Source organism: Schistocerca cancellata, chromosome 2, assembly GCF_023864275.1.
Source record: "Schistocerca cancellata isolate TAMUIC-IGC-003103 chromosome 2, iqSchCanc2.1, whole genome shotgun sequence".
Lineage (NCBI taxonomy): Eukaryota > Metazoa > Arthropoda > Insecta > Orthoptera > Acrididae > Schistocerca > Schistocerca cancellata.
In genome coordinates this window covers 1,051,588,327-1,051,606,491 of record NC_064627.1, presented here as the reverse complement: position 1 = coordinate 1,051,606,491, position 18,165 = coordinate 1,051,588,327, and the positions used below count along the sequence as shown (strand labels likewise).

At 38.2% G+C, this 18,165-nt stretch overlaps 1 protein-coding gene across 1 annotated transcript in view; it reads left to right on the top strand.

The window, feature by feature from the left end:
- The window catches only part of LOC126163036 (esterase E4-like), a 121,368-nt gene that overhangs the window by 102,211 nt on the left and 992 nt on the right, over positions 1-18,165 (top strand). The window contains 1 exon segment of the mRNA XM_049919910.1: positions 4,459-4,591. Within this exon segment, the coding sequence (XP_049775867.1) occupies positions 4,459-4,591 (133 nt within the window).

The following is an 18,165-nucleotide window of genomic DNA, read 5'->3' as shown; positions in this document are numbered from 1 at the left end:
TTCAAACCTTCTGTCCCAGCTGCTGGTCTTCCTCAACCTGGTGTGGTGTGTGATTTAGGCTCATGGCTGAGACAACCTTTACTCATTCCTTCACAACTTCAAACCTTCTGTCCCAGCTGCTGGTCTTCCTCAACCTGGTGTGCCACCTCCCTGGACGTTAACCTCCTCTTCTTTGAAGGCTCTGACCATGCCTCTGTCGACATTAAACCCAGAAACCACCAACAGTACCTGTATTTTGACAGTTGCCATTCCTTCCACACCAAAAAATCTCTCCCATACTACCTGGCCACCTGTGAATGGTGTATCTGCAGTGACAAGAACTCATTACTCAATATGCTGAAGGTCTCACCAAGGCCTTCACAGACAGGCACTGTCCCGCAGACCTAGTCTGCAAATAGAGTTCTCGTGCCATATTCACACACACCCCTAATCCTCTCATCAACCCCAAGAACCACCCAACACCAACCCAGACTGGAACAACTGAACTAAATACTTTGTCAAGGCATTGATTATCTGTCATCATTCCCTGAAATGAAGGACATCTTACCCAAGATCTTTCCCTAGAAAAATGGTGTTCCATCACCCACACTGCCTCCACTACATCCTAGTCCATCCCTATGCCACTTCCAATCCCAACCTATTGCTACAGGGATCATATCCTTGTGGTAGATCTAGGTGCAAAACCTACCCAATCCACCCACCCAGCACATCCTATCCCAGTCCTGTAACAAGCTTATACTGCCCCATCAGAGGCTGGGCCACCTGTGAAAGTGACCATGTCATGTAGCACCCAAGCTGCAATCATCTCTCAGCTGTTTATGTTGGGTTAGCTACCAGTCAAATGTCCACCATGAAGAATGGGCATGCCAAAATGTGGCCAAGAGCAAATTGGACCACACTGTGGCATAGCAAGCAGTCGAACATAAAATGTTTGGTTTTAATGGCTGCTTCACAACCCTAGGCCATCTGGATCCTCTTCTCCCCCATAAGCTTTTCTGAACTGTGCAAATGGGTGTTATCCTTACAACACATTCTCTGCTTCCGATATTATCGCAGTCTCAATCTAAGATAACCTGCTGTCCCACATCCTCTACTGAACAGTTTCTGCCCCCTCTGTGCTACACTATCCTCCCAATTCATGTCCCATATCCTCCTTGTGCTTACTCTCTGGCAACACCCAATTTCTCTTTTCTCCTCTCTGCTCCTCTTCTTTACCACTCCTTAAGGCCTTTGTCAGCAGTAGACACACATACACATGGGCACACACACACTCACGCAAGCACAACCTGCAGCGTGCTTTCAAAATTGTAAACTTTCATATGTATACTGTTTTCAATGACTTTTGATTTAATGGAATCTATGGTATTGATATGGGTCTATAATTGTTCGGCATTTATGTTTCATCTTTGTTATAAAATGGGAGTGTAACTGTCATTTTCACATATTTGGGGAACACACCTTCATCAAGAATACAGTTTGCAAGATATGTTAGGGGCATCATGATTGAAAAAGCTATGTATTTAATAACACTGTTAACAAGCCTATAGTAAGCCTTTGTTTTTGAGTTTTTAAGTTTTTAAATTTATTTATAGATCTGAAGATGTTATTTGATGTGATTTTTCACCAGAACTTTTTGGTTGCTTATGCAGAGATATAGAAGCTGAACAGTTAATAGAATTATTTGTAGTAAATGAAGAATGGGACCAGGTAGAGTTTATAAAGTATTCATTAGTTTATAAAGTATTCATTAAAGGCATTGCAATCTATTGGGACTGTGGTTTTCCCTTTGCCCATATTGATCTCACTTTTTATAATATTCCAGGCTGCTTGACAACAGTTTTTTGAGTCTGTGATATATATTAGTCATTTATTTTACACTTAACTGATTTTACTTCATATTTGTACGGCTTCTTAAGGGTAATATGGTGTTGCCTGGCTTCCTCCCTTTGACCACTATTATTTTTGTGCATAAGAAGCTGTATCTTTATTTGCTCAAGTTTTGGAGTGTACCACTTGTTAGAGTGCTGAAGTTTCTGTTGTTTCTGGGGGGCACTTTTTGTGACAAGCAGGTAGTACCTATGTATTGCATTTTTAATTCTAGATAAAAACATAGAGAAACCCTCCTCAACAAGATTTTTTTTATTTTATGCAGTATATTCTACCAATGTATTACCTTCAGTTCATGTATCAATTGCTCAGTATTGCTCTCAATTAATATTCTATATGTGACTAACTGTTTAGTGCTCTCAGGTTTCATACTGCCTATTCTGATGCATATCCCATCATGGTTAGATAACTGCAACTTAATCACACCATATTCTAGTTGACACCTATATACATTACTAATTATGTTGTCAAAGCATGCATCTAACCTAATAGGATTTTCATTTATACAGTAGCAGTTTAGTGATTTTAGTCAGTTAATCAGGCCGTTTACATGTCTTCTACTTTCTCTTACATCTATGTTGAAGTCTTATGCAATAAAAATTTTGTGGTTTTTGTGTTTAGTGAACTGTTTGATTAATGCATTCAGTTTATCTATTAGAACTTCCTCATCAGAAGCTGGAATTCAGTATGCAGATGCAATGATAATTTTTTGCGTTTTGCAATATTATAGCTGCTGCCTCAAATGCACCTTCAATGTAGTGCTTGCCTAAGTTTATTACTGAATGCTGCAAATTTAAATTTTCTTATATGTAAATTGCCCCACTACCATGTGCAATATTAGTTCTACAATAATTTAGGGTAAAATGTAGCCATATGGTCTATTTCTTAGTTTTGCAGCCAGTGCTCATTAATACATAGTATGCTGCAGTTAATTTTATCCGACCAGTACTGTAATTTATTAAGCTTACTTGTCAGGGATTGTGCATTAACATGTAACAATATCAAATCATTTTTGGTATGGGGAGAATACTTATTGCTTCTTCTACTGCATTTTCTTTACTGCTCACTGCAAATTGTTGTGACCAGCTCCAACAAGTGTTAGGCTTGGTCACTGCTGGAAGCTTTCATGTACTGACTCTTTAAACTGAAGCCTATATATTGTTTTATTTGCACACCTAAATCTGTTTTATTCTTTACTTCTTATTTTATTTTTATTTTTTTACTGGCTCAAGTAGTGTTTTGCTTAGAAGTGATTTTCCTAAGCCATTTAGGTGTTGACCATGCCCTGTGTGGCAAGCTGTGTTGCAGTGACAAGTTTACTGTGGGACACAGTTGTGGTGTAGCTACAGACCAACATATTTTTAATGTCAGTCACTGTTACAGCTTTAACAATGTAGGAAAAGATGGATTGCTATTTACCATAAAGAAGATACGTCAAGTTGCAGACAGGCACAATTGAAAGACACTCACATATAGCCTTTGGCCACAACCTTCATCAGTAAAGACTCTCTCTCTTTCTCTCTCTCTCAAGCAAGCGTACTTCATGCACACATGACCACCAGCTCCAGCATCTTGGGCTGGAATGTCAATGATTGTTACCTTTTTGAAATGATTACATGTTGAACCATAGAGCTTGTTTGCTCTTTTTTAGCATCATTTCTTTTATTATACACAGACATGGTAAATGTACTCTTTCTGTATTTCTCTTTCATCCTATGCAGTGTCATTGTGGATTAGTATCCCACTCCTTGTGAGACAAACTGCACATTAAAATTGTTTGTTCAATTCAGTTTCCACAGTCTGTATTCTCTTTCGGCTTCTTCAGGAATTCATCATTTTATTTGTTTGATCATCCTCTTTGTGGGATATAAACTGAATCACACCTCAACTTCTTCCTCTCAAGTCATCAAACATTTTATTATCCTTCTACTAACAAACTCAGCCAGAGTGTAAGTATTTAATTACTTATGGATGAACAATTTCACTTGATTTTACCCAGAGCAAATGCAGCCTATGGTCCAATCTGAGATTTATTTTCATGATTATTGTGTGCTTCATTTCACTTAAGCCCAAGCTTACTTCTTCATATTTCTTTATTTATACCATAAGAGTGACCCACTCATTGAAGTTATTTCATGTCCCATCCTGATAGTCCATTCAGTCTGCTTTTGATTCTGTTGGCTGGAATGGCATCACGGTGTAAGCTGTTGTTCACTGATGGCAATACATTTATTCTGGAAATACCATCCCTATCTTCTTTGTGATTTATTACTAGTGCAATTTCTGTCTCACTTGTTTCTGAGAACAGTCTTTCTTTCTTTCTTTCTTTCTTTTTGCCCCCCCCCCCCCTTTAAACACCACACACTTGAATCTCAGTCTAACATGCTAATTGTGATGTAATGTTACATATAAGAGACCTCTCTCTATGTGTCACCAACTAAAAAGGCACGCACATTTCTGTACATTAAAAGATGAGTTATAAATGTTTTTATGTTTGTTGGAAAGAAAAGATATGTATATTTTATTAAGATGCAGTTTCTAACTCATGCTTTGTTTGTTTTTCTCTCATAGGCATTTCTCACCATGATGATCTCATTTATTTATTCTACATCTCAGCAAGATTCCCAGAATTCATTAAAACTGATCCTGAATACACAACAGTGAAAAGAATGACAAAAATGTGGACAAATTTCATCAAAATTGGGTAAGTTTATCCATTCAAAGATATAAATTTTAGTAAGTACCTTTCCTGATGAAAAGCACATCAGTTAGGTAATTAGTTTCTCCATGAGCCTGTTTTATGTATAATATTATAGTTTCATATTATATACTCAATATTTTACAAAGTCAATATTTTTCTTGTCAGTGTGAAGCATCACAGTGTTTTGTATCTGCATATCACACTTCTGTCTGCATCCCACTTAGACTGAGTAATGGGCAATGTCAAGTCCTTTCTTACCTTGTATTGTATCTGTAATAGTTACTTCTATTTGTGAGCTGCATATGATTTTTCAAAACAAGCCTGATAAGTGAATAAGTACCATACACTGTGAGGCAATATTCAATATTCTCAGCCCTATATAAGAGAATCGTGAATAGATGACATATATCACCATTACTACATGTTTCTTAATGTTAGGGATTATTAAATTCTTCCTTGATGTAAATTTTCACAGAAACATCTGGCATAACACATATTGAGTGAAAGTGGGCAAAATAAGTTAACTTATAGTTTGCTTGTCCCATAACTAAGATGTCACCAGGTCTTGTACTGACTGTCAGTATGACAGTTACATGCACAATGTGCACACTCTTTGCAGCCTGATGTAAGGGACAAGATTGAGCAGATGTGGGTGTTGGACTCATGGAAAACTAGCACTCCCAATTGCAGTCACAGTGGGAAACAGCGTGTTAATTACAGAGGCTACTGTGAAATATTATCAACTGTAACAGCAGATAGATGGCGTGCAGGTCAGTAAACCTCTTGCCATTTCAATGCTGGACTGCTACAATGGCCAGTGCCCATACCATCCAAAACTACCTCCTCAGTATGAGACACAGTAGTTGCCACCTGACACATGTATGTCTGCTCAGTATATGTCAAAGGTCACATACATTGGTGTGGCCACAGAACACTAGACTAGCATGCTCAAAGAATTGAAATAGGTCATCTGATACACACTGACACACGCCAGTGACTGGGTATGAATTTGCTGAAAGCTTCATGTGGCAGTACATCTTGGTCACCAACAGGTCAATGTTCAGGAAGAGTGTTATTGTACTCTCATGTGAAAGATGCATACTTAGCATGGAATGGGGCCCCTGATATGCCACAATGAACATTCAGGAACAAACTGTCTGATGATGTACATCTGTTTCTTTGATTGTAGTACTTCACAGTTGATCGCTAACTTCGGTAAACAATGCACTAACACATGTTTCCAAATTAAGCTAGAATGGTTTGTGGGTGCTACTTTGCCCCCCGCCTCCCCCCACCCTCCTCCATACCCTTCCACGTACTGCCTGACATAGGGATATCGGTTTGTGATATGTGTGGACTCAGACCCAGTTCCAATCAAATTCATTCAGTTTTTGATGATGACTGGATGGCCATGCATCAGGTTGACAACCCTAATTCTCTCATTGTACTGCGAAATCCATGCCATGATGTACTTGTACTTCTGTCTTAATCAGGACAAACCCAAGTGATGTATGCTACTACATAGGTGTCTATAATTCAATTGCTTGTGATTGGGTATTTGTAATGTGAGAGAGTTTGATAATTGCTCTGCAGTGTAGTATCAATTTAGTGTTCTTATGAATGAGAAAGGAATACAAGAACAGGAATGGATAAAACCTAGATCTGGCACATAATCTGTTCCCCTCCAATGGCCTTAAGAGGCCACTGTCTCTGTTCATAGTTAAACCTGACTTTCTTACAAGTGTGTGTACAATCTTGACATAGTTTATATCCTGTTTCAGAAAATATTGTTTTGTTTATTTGGATGATTTGAAAATGAGTTCAGGTAACCCAAAACTAGTCATCAATTAAATAAAAAATTAATCTTGCAGCTTTGACTATTTCTGTATAAAATTTAGTAAAATATCATCCAGTACCATGTTGAAAAATCAATAATGTAACTATATAAAAAAACAACAGGAGATGTCACATTCAGTTCTTAAAAAATAGAGAAATTTCTGAAGAACGTGTTAAAACAGAGAAATAAAATGGTGGAGAACTCAAGACAAAAAACAGGACAAGTGTGAATAGAACTTGCACTCTGAGAGTTCTGTGCAAATTTAATTATGCATGTAGATAGTGTATCTATTGGTTCTGAAGAGTGTGTTTGTGAGTATGAAAATATGTGACATAAATGACAATATCTTTTGATTGCATTCATTTAGAAGCTTAAATATTTTTACACCACCAAGGGACCATAAACCCTAGTATTTCACATAAATTTCAACTTGACAGTATTTTATTTATTTATCCGTTTATAGGCAATATAAATTGTGTGAATGTTTTCAACACATAAATACATAAAATACAGACACAGAGACATATAAATATAGAAAATTACATACATAAATAGATACTTACATTACTTGCCTTACTGAGTTACCCATTTGGACATTGTATTTCACTGTTTTATTGAACATGTAAAATGCCTCTTATTTGTAGTAATTAATCATTAGCACAATTGTCAATAGAATTTACACATCATTTTTACGTAAGCCTTTACGTTATAAAAACACTCTTTCAACAGATAATTTTTTGGGGTATTCCTGAAGGCATGTATTTCACTTTTATCTTTGATCTCTTGCGGTAGTTTATTGTATTGTTTAATTCCATTATGTAGCACACTATTTTGGGTTTTTGTTTTTTCTATTGAGAGGTGGGTGTAGACTGGATATGGTACCATGTTCATGTAGAGACCTGTTCATTGGGTACTAATCACTGTCTTTTTTAATGTGGATTACTGTTTGCAATATATACTCACATGGAACAGTCAGGATCCCCATAGATTTAAACAACTCAGTGCAATGAGTTCTCTTGGTACTATTTGTCATAATTTGTACAGCCCTTTCTTGTAGCTTAAAGATTGTTTTTCTGTTCTGATCATTTGTTCCCAAGAACAGTATCCCACAACTCATTACAGAATGAACATACACAAAATATGTTGTTCTGATGCATGAGCTACTACACACAGAATTTACTATTCTAAGAGCAAATCATGATGAAGCTATTCATTTCCAAAGGGCAGTAAAACGCTCAGTCCCATTTATGTTGTGCGTCAACATGCATCTCCAGAAATTTTGTTTATGTTACGTATTCTATGAGTTAATCTTCCGCTTTTAACAAGCTATTTTTGGGTTTTCTGCTTATGTGAAAACTAAAACTGTTGTTGCTTTTTTAAATATATAAAGTTAATTTGTTGTTGTCTACCCATCTGCATACATGTATGAATGTATCTTTAGCTTTGTTCTCTAGTATATTTGGTGATGCTTCACTGATCAGTATGTTGCTGTCATCAGCATGCAATACTGTTTCACTGTGTTTGACACTCTGAGAAAAATCATTGCTATATACCAAGAAGAGTGTTAGGTCAAGCATACTTCCTTGGGAGACTCCAATATTACTGAATTCTGGGTCAGAAAGGTGTTTTATGATATGAATGGAGTATGTTTGTCAGACCTCTACCCATTGCTCTCTGTTTTTTAGGTATGAGTGAACCCACTTATTTGCTACCCCTCTTATACCTAGAGCTTTCAGTTTATTTAACACAATTGTGTTGCCTACTGTATTAAAGGCTGTGCTGAAGTCAAAGAAGATACATGTTATATGATTTCCTTTGTATAGTGCTTCCTGAACAACATTTGTAAAATGAGCTTTAGCTGTTTGTGTGCTTTTACCAGGCCTGAACCCAAACTGTTCTGTACACAAAAGATTGTGCTTTTTAGGTATCCCAAGAGTTCAATTTTCATTATGGGTTCCCTTACTTTTGAAAATGATGACAGTAAAGAGGTGGGCCTATAATTTTTATGTAGGGGCATGATCTTTGCATACTTTAGAGCCTTTGGGAAGCAACCTGCGGTGAATGATTCATTTATGATGTAGAGTGAAGGGTCTTTTATACTGTCTATGCAGTCCTTCAGAAACCACACAGGCATTTCATCTGTACCTATTGAGGTTTTAGTTTTTAGGTTCTGAAGAACAAAGCTTCTTTCTTCTGAAGTGGTGGCTTGAAGCAGAATTGTGTTTGGGACATAGTTCAGTGTTTGTATAGGCTGTATTTTGTCAAATTTGTTGTGTAGCTTGGTAACTGGGTTCCTGAAATTCTGATTGTGAAGTGTGCAGTTTTTTCGAGATCATGTATTTTGCCGTAATTGTATGTTTACCTGTTTTGTCTCTTTTATATTTGTCTTCTGTTTGGTGACATACCAGGCAGCTTTTATATTGTTTTTTGCCTTTTATATAATTTTAACATTTTAGACGTTTTTGTTGTAACTAAAACTTTTCGATATATGATATGCAGCATCATTTCGGTTGTTTTGTATGCTGCTGAAGTGTTTCAGTGTTGCAGAGGATTTCCTTATCCGTTTGGTCACCCATTTACCTTTTTTGTGTTTTAGTGGCTCACAGTACTTACAGGAACACTTCTTCAAACCTAAATTTCGATAGAAACATTGAAAACTTCCTATCTGTACTATTTCCATGTATACTTCTTCTCATGTTTCATTGTTCATTTGCATGGTAAATTCAACCTTTGTGCTTGCTATGTTTAATTTTAAGAAGTGAGTGGAATGATCTGAAAGGCCCAGATTACCTACAACAACACAATTTTCTTTCTCCAAGTCAGTTAGTATATGGACAATGATTGATACTGAATGCTCAGTTACCCTTGCGGCTGTGTTAATCAATGGTGATATTCTATAGCTGTACATGATGTCCTAAAATGTGTTGCAGAACCCATCTGGCTTTAATGTGTTGATGTTTAAATCTCCATAAATCAGAATTTTGCCATTAGGGTGATTAACTATGTCTTATACTTGGATTAGTTTTGCTGTTAATGTATCTATGTCACCACTGGGAGAATGGTAAATATGTAGTGCAGTAAGTCTTTGTAACAAACATGGCTTTCTCATCTCTGTAGCTGATACTTCTATATGTTTTTCTTCACGTAATGAAATAATGTCATTGCTAACTTTACACAGAATCCCTTCCTTTACATTCATATGTGATCCACCACCTCTTATAGAGGTTCTACTATAATGGCATGCTAGATTACAAGATCTGTTCAAAAAATTCCAGAACTTTGACCCACAAAATTTTTCTATGCTTACCTTTTCTTATTGTGCATGGTCTCCTTTGAAATAATCTCCTCCACAATTGATGTACCACTCTCAATGCTGTTTCTACTTCTGGAAGCAGTCTTGGTATGCCTCTTGCTGGATTGCATGACGCACAATTTGTAGATTTTCTTTTATCTCATGTATCATTGCAAATCTTCATCCTTTCTACATCTACATCTACATCCATACTTCGCAAGCCACCTGACGGTGTGTGGCGGAGGGTTTTCAACTTTGGAAATAAAAAAAGTCCGCAAGGGCCAGATCTGTAGAGTAAAGATGATGAGACAGACAATGACATCATTTTTTGTGCAATAGTCATGCACCAACAGTGACAATGAGTTGTCTCTCCACATTTCAGGCCATTTCCTTCCCACATTTTCTCGCAGGCATTGCAGCACATCCCGATATTACCATTGATAACAATTTGTCCCTGTGGCATGAATTTTTGTTGAACTAATCCTTCAAAATCAAAGAAAACTATCAACATGGCTTTACATTTTTCCTGGCCTGAAGAGCTCTTTTTGGTCTTGGAGAACCTTTCCAAACCCATTGTGAAGGTCGAATCTTGGTCTCAACATCATAATGGTAGACCCTTGTCTTGTCACCAGTTATGATTGTCTCAAGGCACATCTCATTCTCATTTGCACAATGCAAAAGCTCTTTACAGATTGCAATGTGAAGTTCCTTCTGGTCTTGACTCATGAGCCATGGGACAAACTTGGCAGCAACATGCTGCATTCCAAGATGCAGTTTTAGGATTTCATGAAATGGTCCAACTAAAATGTTACCTTCTTCTGCAATCTCTCAAATGGTCAGTCTTCATTTGACACATACAATTTTGTTGACATTCCTGAAATGAGCATCATCGGTAGATGTCGAAGAGTGTCTTGAACAAGGGTCACCTTTAAGTTCCATCTGGCCATTTTTAAATCATGTGAGTCATTTGTAACACTGAGCATGGATTAAGCACTCACTATAGGCTTTCTACATCATTTAGTGTGTCTCTGTAATTGAATTTCTTGCAAAATTTAACGGAGACATGCTGCTCCTTTAACTCTGCCATCTCAAAATTTGCAAACTGTATCACACACCCCCCCATGAACCATGGTGGGGAGGCTTGCGTGCCTCAGCGATACAGATGGCCATACCGTAGGTGCAACCACAACGGAGGGGCATCTGTTGAGAGGCCAGACAAACATGTGGTTCCTGAAGAGGGGCAGCAGCCTTTTCAGTAGTTGCAGGGGCAACAGTCTGGATGATTGACTGATCTGGCCTTGTAACATTAACCAAAACGGCATTGCTGTGCTGGTACTGCGAACGGCTGAAAGCAAGGGGAAACTACAGCCGTAATTTTTCCCGAGGACATGCAGCTCTACTGTATGATTAAATGATGATGGCGTCCTCTTGGGTAAAATATTCCGGAGGTAAAATAGTCCCCCATTCGGATCTCCGGGCGGGGACTACTCAGGAGGACGTCGTTATCAGGAGAAAGAAAACTGGCGTTCTACGGATCGGAGCGTGGAATGTCAGATCCCTTAATCGGGCAGGTAGGTTAGAAAATTTAAAAAGGGAAATGGATAGGTTAAAGTTAGATATAGTGGGAATTAGTGAAGTTCGGTGGCAGGAGGAACAAGACTTTTGGTCAGGTGATTACAGGGTTATAAATACAAAATCAAATAGGGGTAATGCAGGAGTAGGTTTAATAATGAATAAAAAAAATAGGAGTGCGGGTTAGCTACTACAAACAGCATAGTGAACGCATTATTGTGGCCAAGATAGACACAAAGCCCATGCCTACTACAGTAGTACAAGTTTATATGCCAACTACCTCTGCAGATGATGAAGAAATAGATGAAATGTATGACGAGATAAAAGAAATTATTCAGGTAGTGAAAGGAGACGAAAATTTAATAGTCATGGGTGACTGGAATTCGTCAGTAGGAAAAGGGAGAGAAGGAAACATAGTAGGTGAATATGGATTGGGGGGAAGGAATGAAAGAGGAAGCCGCCTTGTAGAATTTTGCACAGAGCATAACTTAATCATAGCCAACACTTGGTTCAAGAATCATAAAAGAAGGTTGTATACCTGGAAGAATCCTGGAGATACTAGTAGGTATCAGATAGATTATATAATGGTCAGACAGAGATTTAGGAACCAGGTTTTAAATTGTAAGACATTTCCTGGGGCAGATGTGGATTCTGACCACAATCTATTAGTTATGAACTGCAGATTGAAACTGAAGAAACTGCAGAAAGGTGGGAATTTAAGGAGATGGGACCTGGATAAACTGAAAGAACCAGAGGTTGTAGAGAGTTTCAGGGAGAGCATAAGGGAACAATTGACAGGAATGGGGGAAAGAAATACAGTAGAAGAAGAATGGGTAGCTCTGAGAGATGAAGTAGTGAAGGCAGCAGAGGATCAAGTAGGTAAAAAGACGAGGGCTAATAGAAATCCTTGGGTAACAGAAGAAATATTGAATTTAATTGATGAAAGGAGAAAATACAAAAGTGCAGTAAATGAAGCAGACAAAAAGGAATACAGACGTCTCAAAAATGAGATTGACAGGAAGTGCAAAATGGCTAAGCAGGGATGGCTAGAGGACAAATGTAAGGATGTAGAGGCTTGTCTTACTAGGGGTAAGATAGATACTGCCTACAGGAAAATTAAAGAGACATTTGGAGAGAAGAGAACCACTTGTATGAATATCAAGAGCTCAGATGGAAACCCAGTTCTAAGCAAAGAAGGGAAGGCAGAAAGGTGGAAGGAGTATATAGAGGGTTTATACAAGGGCGATGTACTTGAGGACAATATTATGGAAATGGAAGAGGATGTAGATGAAGACGAAATGGGAGATAAGATACTGCGTGAAGAGTTTGACAGAGCACTGAAAGACCTGAGTCGAAACAAGGCCCCGGGAGTAGACAACATTCCATTAGAACTACTGATGGCCTCGGGAGAGCCAGTCATGACAAAACTCTACCATCTGGTGAGCACGATGTATGAGACAGGCGAAATACCCTCAGACTTCAAGAAGAATATAATAATTCCAATCCCAAAGAAAGCAGGTGTTGACAGATGTGAAAATTACTGAACTATCAGTTTAATAAGTCACAGTTGCAAAATACTAACGCGAATTCTTTACAGACGAATGGAAAAACTGGTAGAAGCCGACCTCGGGGAAGATCAGTTTGGATTCCGTAGAAATGTTGGAACACGTGAGGCAATACTGACCTTACGACTTATCTTAGAAGAAAGACTAAGAAAAGGCAAACCTACGTTTCTAGCATTTGTAGACTTAGAGAAAGCTTTTGACAATGTTAACTGGAATACTCTCTTTCAAATTCTGAAGGTGGCAGGGGTAAAATACAGGGAGCGAAAGGCTATTTACAGTTTGTACAGAAACCAGATGGCAGTTATAAGAGTCGAGGGGCATGAAAGGGAAGCAGTGGTTGGGAAAGGAGTAAGACAGGGTTGTAGCCTCTCCCCGATGTTATTCAATCTGTATATTGAGCAAGCAGTAAAGGAAACAAAAGAAAAATTCGGAGTAGGTATTAAAATTCATGGAGAAGAAGTAAAAACTTTGAGGTTCGCTGATGACATTGTAATTCTGTCAGAGACAGCAAAGGACTTGGAAGAGCAGTTGAATGGAATGGACAGTGTCTTGAAGGGAGGATATAAGATGGACATCAACAAAAGCAAAACGAGGATAATGGAATGTAGTCGAATTAAGTCGGGTGATGCTGAGGGAATTAGATTAGGAAATGAGACACTTAAAGTTGTAAAGGAGTTTTGCTATTTGGGGAGTAGAATAACGGATGATGGTCGAAGTAGAGAGGATATAAAATGTAGACTGGCAATGGCAAGGAAAGCGTTTCTCAAGAAGAGGAATTTGTTAACATCGAGTATAGATTTAAGTGTCAGGAAGTCGTTTCTGAAAGTATTTGTATGGAGTGTAGCCATGTATGGAAGTGAAACATGGACGATAACTAGTTTGGACAAGAAGAGAATAGAAGCTTTCGAAATGTGGTGCTACAGAAGAATGCTGAAGATAAGGTGGGTAGATCACGTAACTAATGAGGAGGTATTGAATAGGATTGGGGAGAAGAGAAGTTTGTGGCACAACTTGACTAGAAGAAGGGATCGGTTGGTAGGACATGTTTTGAGGCATCAAGGGATCACAAATTTAGCATTGGAGGGCAGTGTGGAGGGTAAAAATCGTAGAGGGAGACAAAGAGATGAATACACTAAGCAGATTCAGAAGGATGTAGGTTGCAGTAGATACTGGGAGATGAAGAAGCTTGCACAGGATAGAGTAGCATGGAGAGCTGCATCAAACCAGTCTCAGGACTGAAGACCACAACAACAACAACATCACACATCATTGTACTCAACATAGTACTGAACAATAACTAACAGACATACAACAATGAAACTTCTGGTAATTACACATTAAACACAGGTGTGTCCAGGAATGTCAGCCGCATTTCGCTCCAACGCATTGGCGCAAAATTACAAATGTTCCAGAATTTTTTGAACAGACTTATTATATGTGCTTAGAGCTACTTTTGTAATTTATGATCCCCTGCACCAATCTTCTGTTATGCAAACAAGTGAACTATCAATAGTCTGCAGTTCCACTTGTAGCTGTTGCACTTTATTTCTTATGGACTGGATATTCTGTTGGAGAACTGAGAAACACTGAGTACTTCTTGCCTTGGAGGCTTCTTGTTTCCTTTGTTTTTATCTAAGAAATCATTTGGGTGATGAAGAGCTATAGTTTTCTTGTATTCACCTCACTATCCAATGTTCTTCCTGCTGAATCCTCATAATTTTTTGCATGATTTGCTGCCGCTGATGGTTCTTTCACTTCTACTTTTTTTAGGTGTTTTTGTTGTTCCTGTTTGGTCTTCTGATGGTGTTGTGTCTATCAATTTGGTTTTGAAGTTATATTGGTGTTCTATTATTTCCTTAGTTGTCATGTTTGGCCAATATTCTTTACCCAAGCCTTCCAGGTGTATTCAGTGTTGTGTGTGGAATCTACATCCTATATTACTCATGTCAACACATTTAACATTTTTAAAATGTCTGAAGATTTTAGCAAATTGATTATTGGCCCTTTGTATCTCTGTATTAACAGACAACTGTCTCACAAGATCATGGCAGTGTGGAATATTCACAATTATGACATTTGTAATTGTGAGAGTTTCCAGACACTGTTTAAGATCATGTGTAGCACTTGCCATTTTGGTTTTGTATATGTTGTTAGAACGTCTCAGAAGTAAGACAAAGTCTCTATGGTGTAGATTTTTTACCTCTGTAGATGCAATCATCTTTTTACTTTCACAAATTGGAGCTCCTAGTTTCCCTATATCTCACACATTTATATTAGTTTTTTCTATTACTTTATTTGCAAGACCACAACCATGGTTGTATGAAAGCATAAATAGTTTACTATTGGAGTTTACAGTCTGGAAGTAATTTCATGTTGTTTCACTGAACACTACATCACAACTTTGGGTTGGCAGATTTGCATTGTCCATATTTATGCTTGGTTTCTACTCATTCCTCAGGAAAACAGGTCTTAACAGACAGACAGATGGAGAAGAAAGTTGTCCTAAAGGGTTCTGTTTTTACTGATTGAAGTACAGAACCCTAAAAATGCATCCATTGTAAAAGAAACAATGAATGAAAGGTGAGGTGATACATTAAAAAAATACATTGTTATATGTGAGATAGGCAATTTCAAATGTAGGGGTCTATCAGCCAGTGGGCCAAGGAGCATTTTGTGTATGGGAGGAGGGGGAAGGGACAATCGAAATGGGTATCATATCTTATGAAGACTTACTCCGTATAACTAGAATTGTTAAACAACATTGTGGTTCAGATTATATGTATTCCTGATAACTGCTGGATGAACAGTTAAAACTATTAATACTAAATGAGGTCCAAAGAACCAACTGAATCTCTGACAGGTTCTATATAGTTTTTGGAAGTGAATTATCACTCCATGAATAGAGTACTCTGTGGAGTTTAGAAGAGAGCACACACCACATGCAAGTACAGAAAAGACAATGATAGTGACCCACAGAACTAGTGCCCTAGTAACTAAGTATATTTGCAGCACTCCATTTCCCTGTCAACACACTACTCATTTTTACAACCCCCTCCCCTCCTTAATATGTTGAGTAAATTGAGTACAATAGTTGTAAAGCATCAGAACTTAATTTAGTAACAATTTTTTATATTTAAATATAAAAAAGAACTGCAGAGCAATAAATAATTAACAAAATATTAGAGTTATATTAAGTCAAGAAACAATAATAAAATGTTTACTGGCCCTTGGCCACTATGTGGAGCTACAGTAATAAATTTCTCATCAATTTTACTTCAGCATTTGTGATCCACCAATAACAATTTGGGCACAAAATTTCAGATATAAATTTCATTAGGAGTGCACTAAATACAGCCTACCTCCAAAGTTCGCTTGGAGAGATTATTTTTTCTATATCGTGCCATGTTATGCATGTTTAAGAGTGAAGTCTGGGTCTAAGCCAGGGGATTTGGGTATGAGAGACCAACTCACTAACCACTTCTCCACCAGCACCAGCTGGAGGGTGTGGGTACATTATGTTGCCATAGGTTGAGGCCAGGATAATAACAGGGGCAGAGAATGTGTTGTAAGGATAACTCGCATCTGTGCAGTTCAGAAAAGCTGCTGATGGAGGAAAGGATCCAGATGGCTCAGGTAGTGAAGCAACCATTGAAATCAAATGTGTTATGTCCAGCTACATGCTGTGCCACAGGGTACTGTGTTTTGCTCTTGGCCACAGTTTGCCGGTGGCCATTCATCCTTGTGGACAGCTGGTTGGTAGTCACACTAATATAAAAAGCTGTACAGTGATTGCAGCAGAGCTGGTAAATGACATGGCTGCTTTCACATGTAGCCCAGCCTTTGATGGTGTAGAATAAACCTGTGACAGGACTGGAATAGGAAGTGCTGAGTGGGTAGATTGGGCAGGTTTTCCATCTGGGTCTTCCACAGGGATATCATCCTTGTGACATGGGGTTGAGATTGGGAGTGGCATAGGAATGGACTAGGGTATTGTGGAGGTTGAGTGGGAAACACAACACCACTTTAGGAGGGGTTGGAAGTATCTTGGGTAGGGTGTCTCTCATTTCAGGGCGCAATTACCTGTCATTGTGCCCTGAAATGAGGGGACATCCTACCCAAGAGATCAGGGCAGCCTGTTCTAGAACATGGTCATTTTCAGTCAAATCACAGCAAACTGAAAAGAGGCAAGTTGTTCCCCACACAAAATATTTTACCTTATTTCAGAAGGAATTCTCTCAAGAAGCTAGGTTAGATCTGAAGGACTGCAACTATTTGTATGGGAGAGCTTGCAGGAAGAGAAATTACACAGAGTAAACACTATCACTACCAGCCAGTGTGAGATAATTACCTCCAAAATGGTAGAGATATTAAGCACTAACAATCACCTTTTGTTTCAGCTGAGTAAGGGGAGAATTTAAGTGAAACTCTCTTTCCTAGTTAATAATGCTACATGGTAATGTAATCCAGATAATTTCTCTTAGAAACCAGTCCCAATAGTTGGAAGCAGAAACCAAAACCATAATTCTGAAATAGCATATTTGCCTGTTCATAGTAGATGTATATAACATTTATATTCAGTAGAACAGTTTTAAACAGTCACAATGGTCTGATTGAACTAGCAGGCGCCCAATGGACACCTCCCTCGTGCAAACCTAAATCATCCAAGGATAGCATTGTTTACACTGATTTTCGTGGTAGTTGACTCTATCTGGCAAGTTTACCTTCCCGAATGCTCTCTTACATTCTTCATGATGTCTGAGGTTTACCTGTTATAGATTTGATTTATGAATTAAAAGCTTGTTGTACTGCATTTCCTGCCCTGAGAATGTGTAGGAAGCTGCTGGCTGAAATAAATATTGTTTTCAGTTATTTTGCCCATCCACTTTCTTGTGAACAGTTTCTGGGCCAAAAAAATCATAAGATCCATGTTAAAGACTAGTACAATGAAAAATACTCCCTGCCTTGCACTTTACAGTGGTTGTCAGAATTTAGATGGAAGATAAAACTGAATAGGACTCAGAAGGACCTTGAACTCATCTGCTCAGGATATTCATTGGCATCATAACTAGTTTAGATTTTTCCATTGGTGTTTACTAACAGTGAAAATAACTTAAATTTCATAAATGAAATCAAACAATGGAAAATCCAGGATGGAATAATACCAATATTATGAAAAGTATTATGATCGCCGGCCGCGGTGGTCTAGCGGTTCTAGGCGCTCAGTCCGGAACCGCGCGACTGCTACGGTCGCAGGTTCGAATCCTGCCTCGGGCATGGATGTGTGTGATGTCCTTAGGTTAGTTAGGTTTAA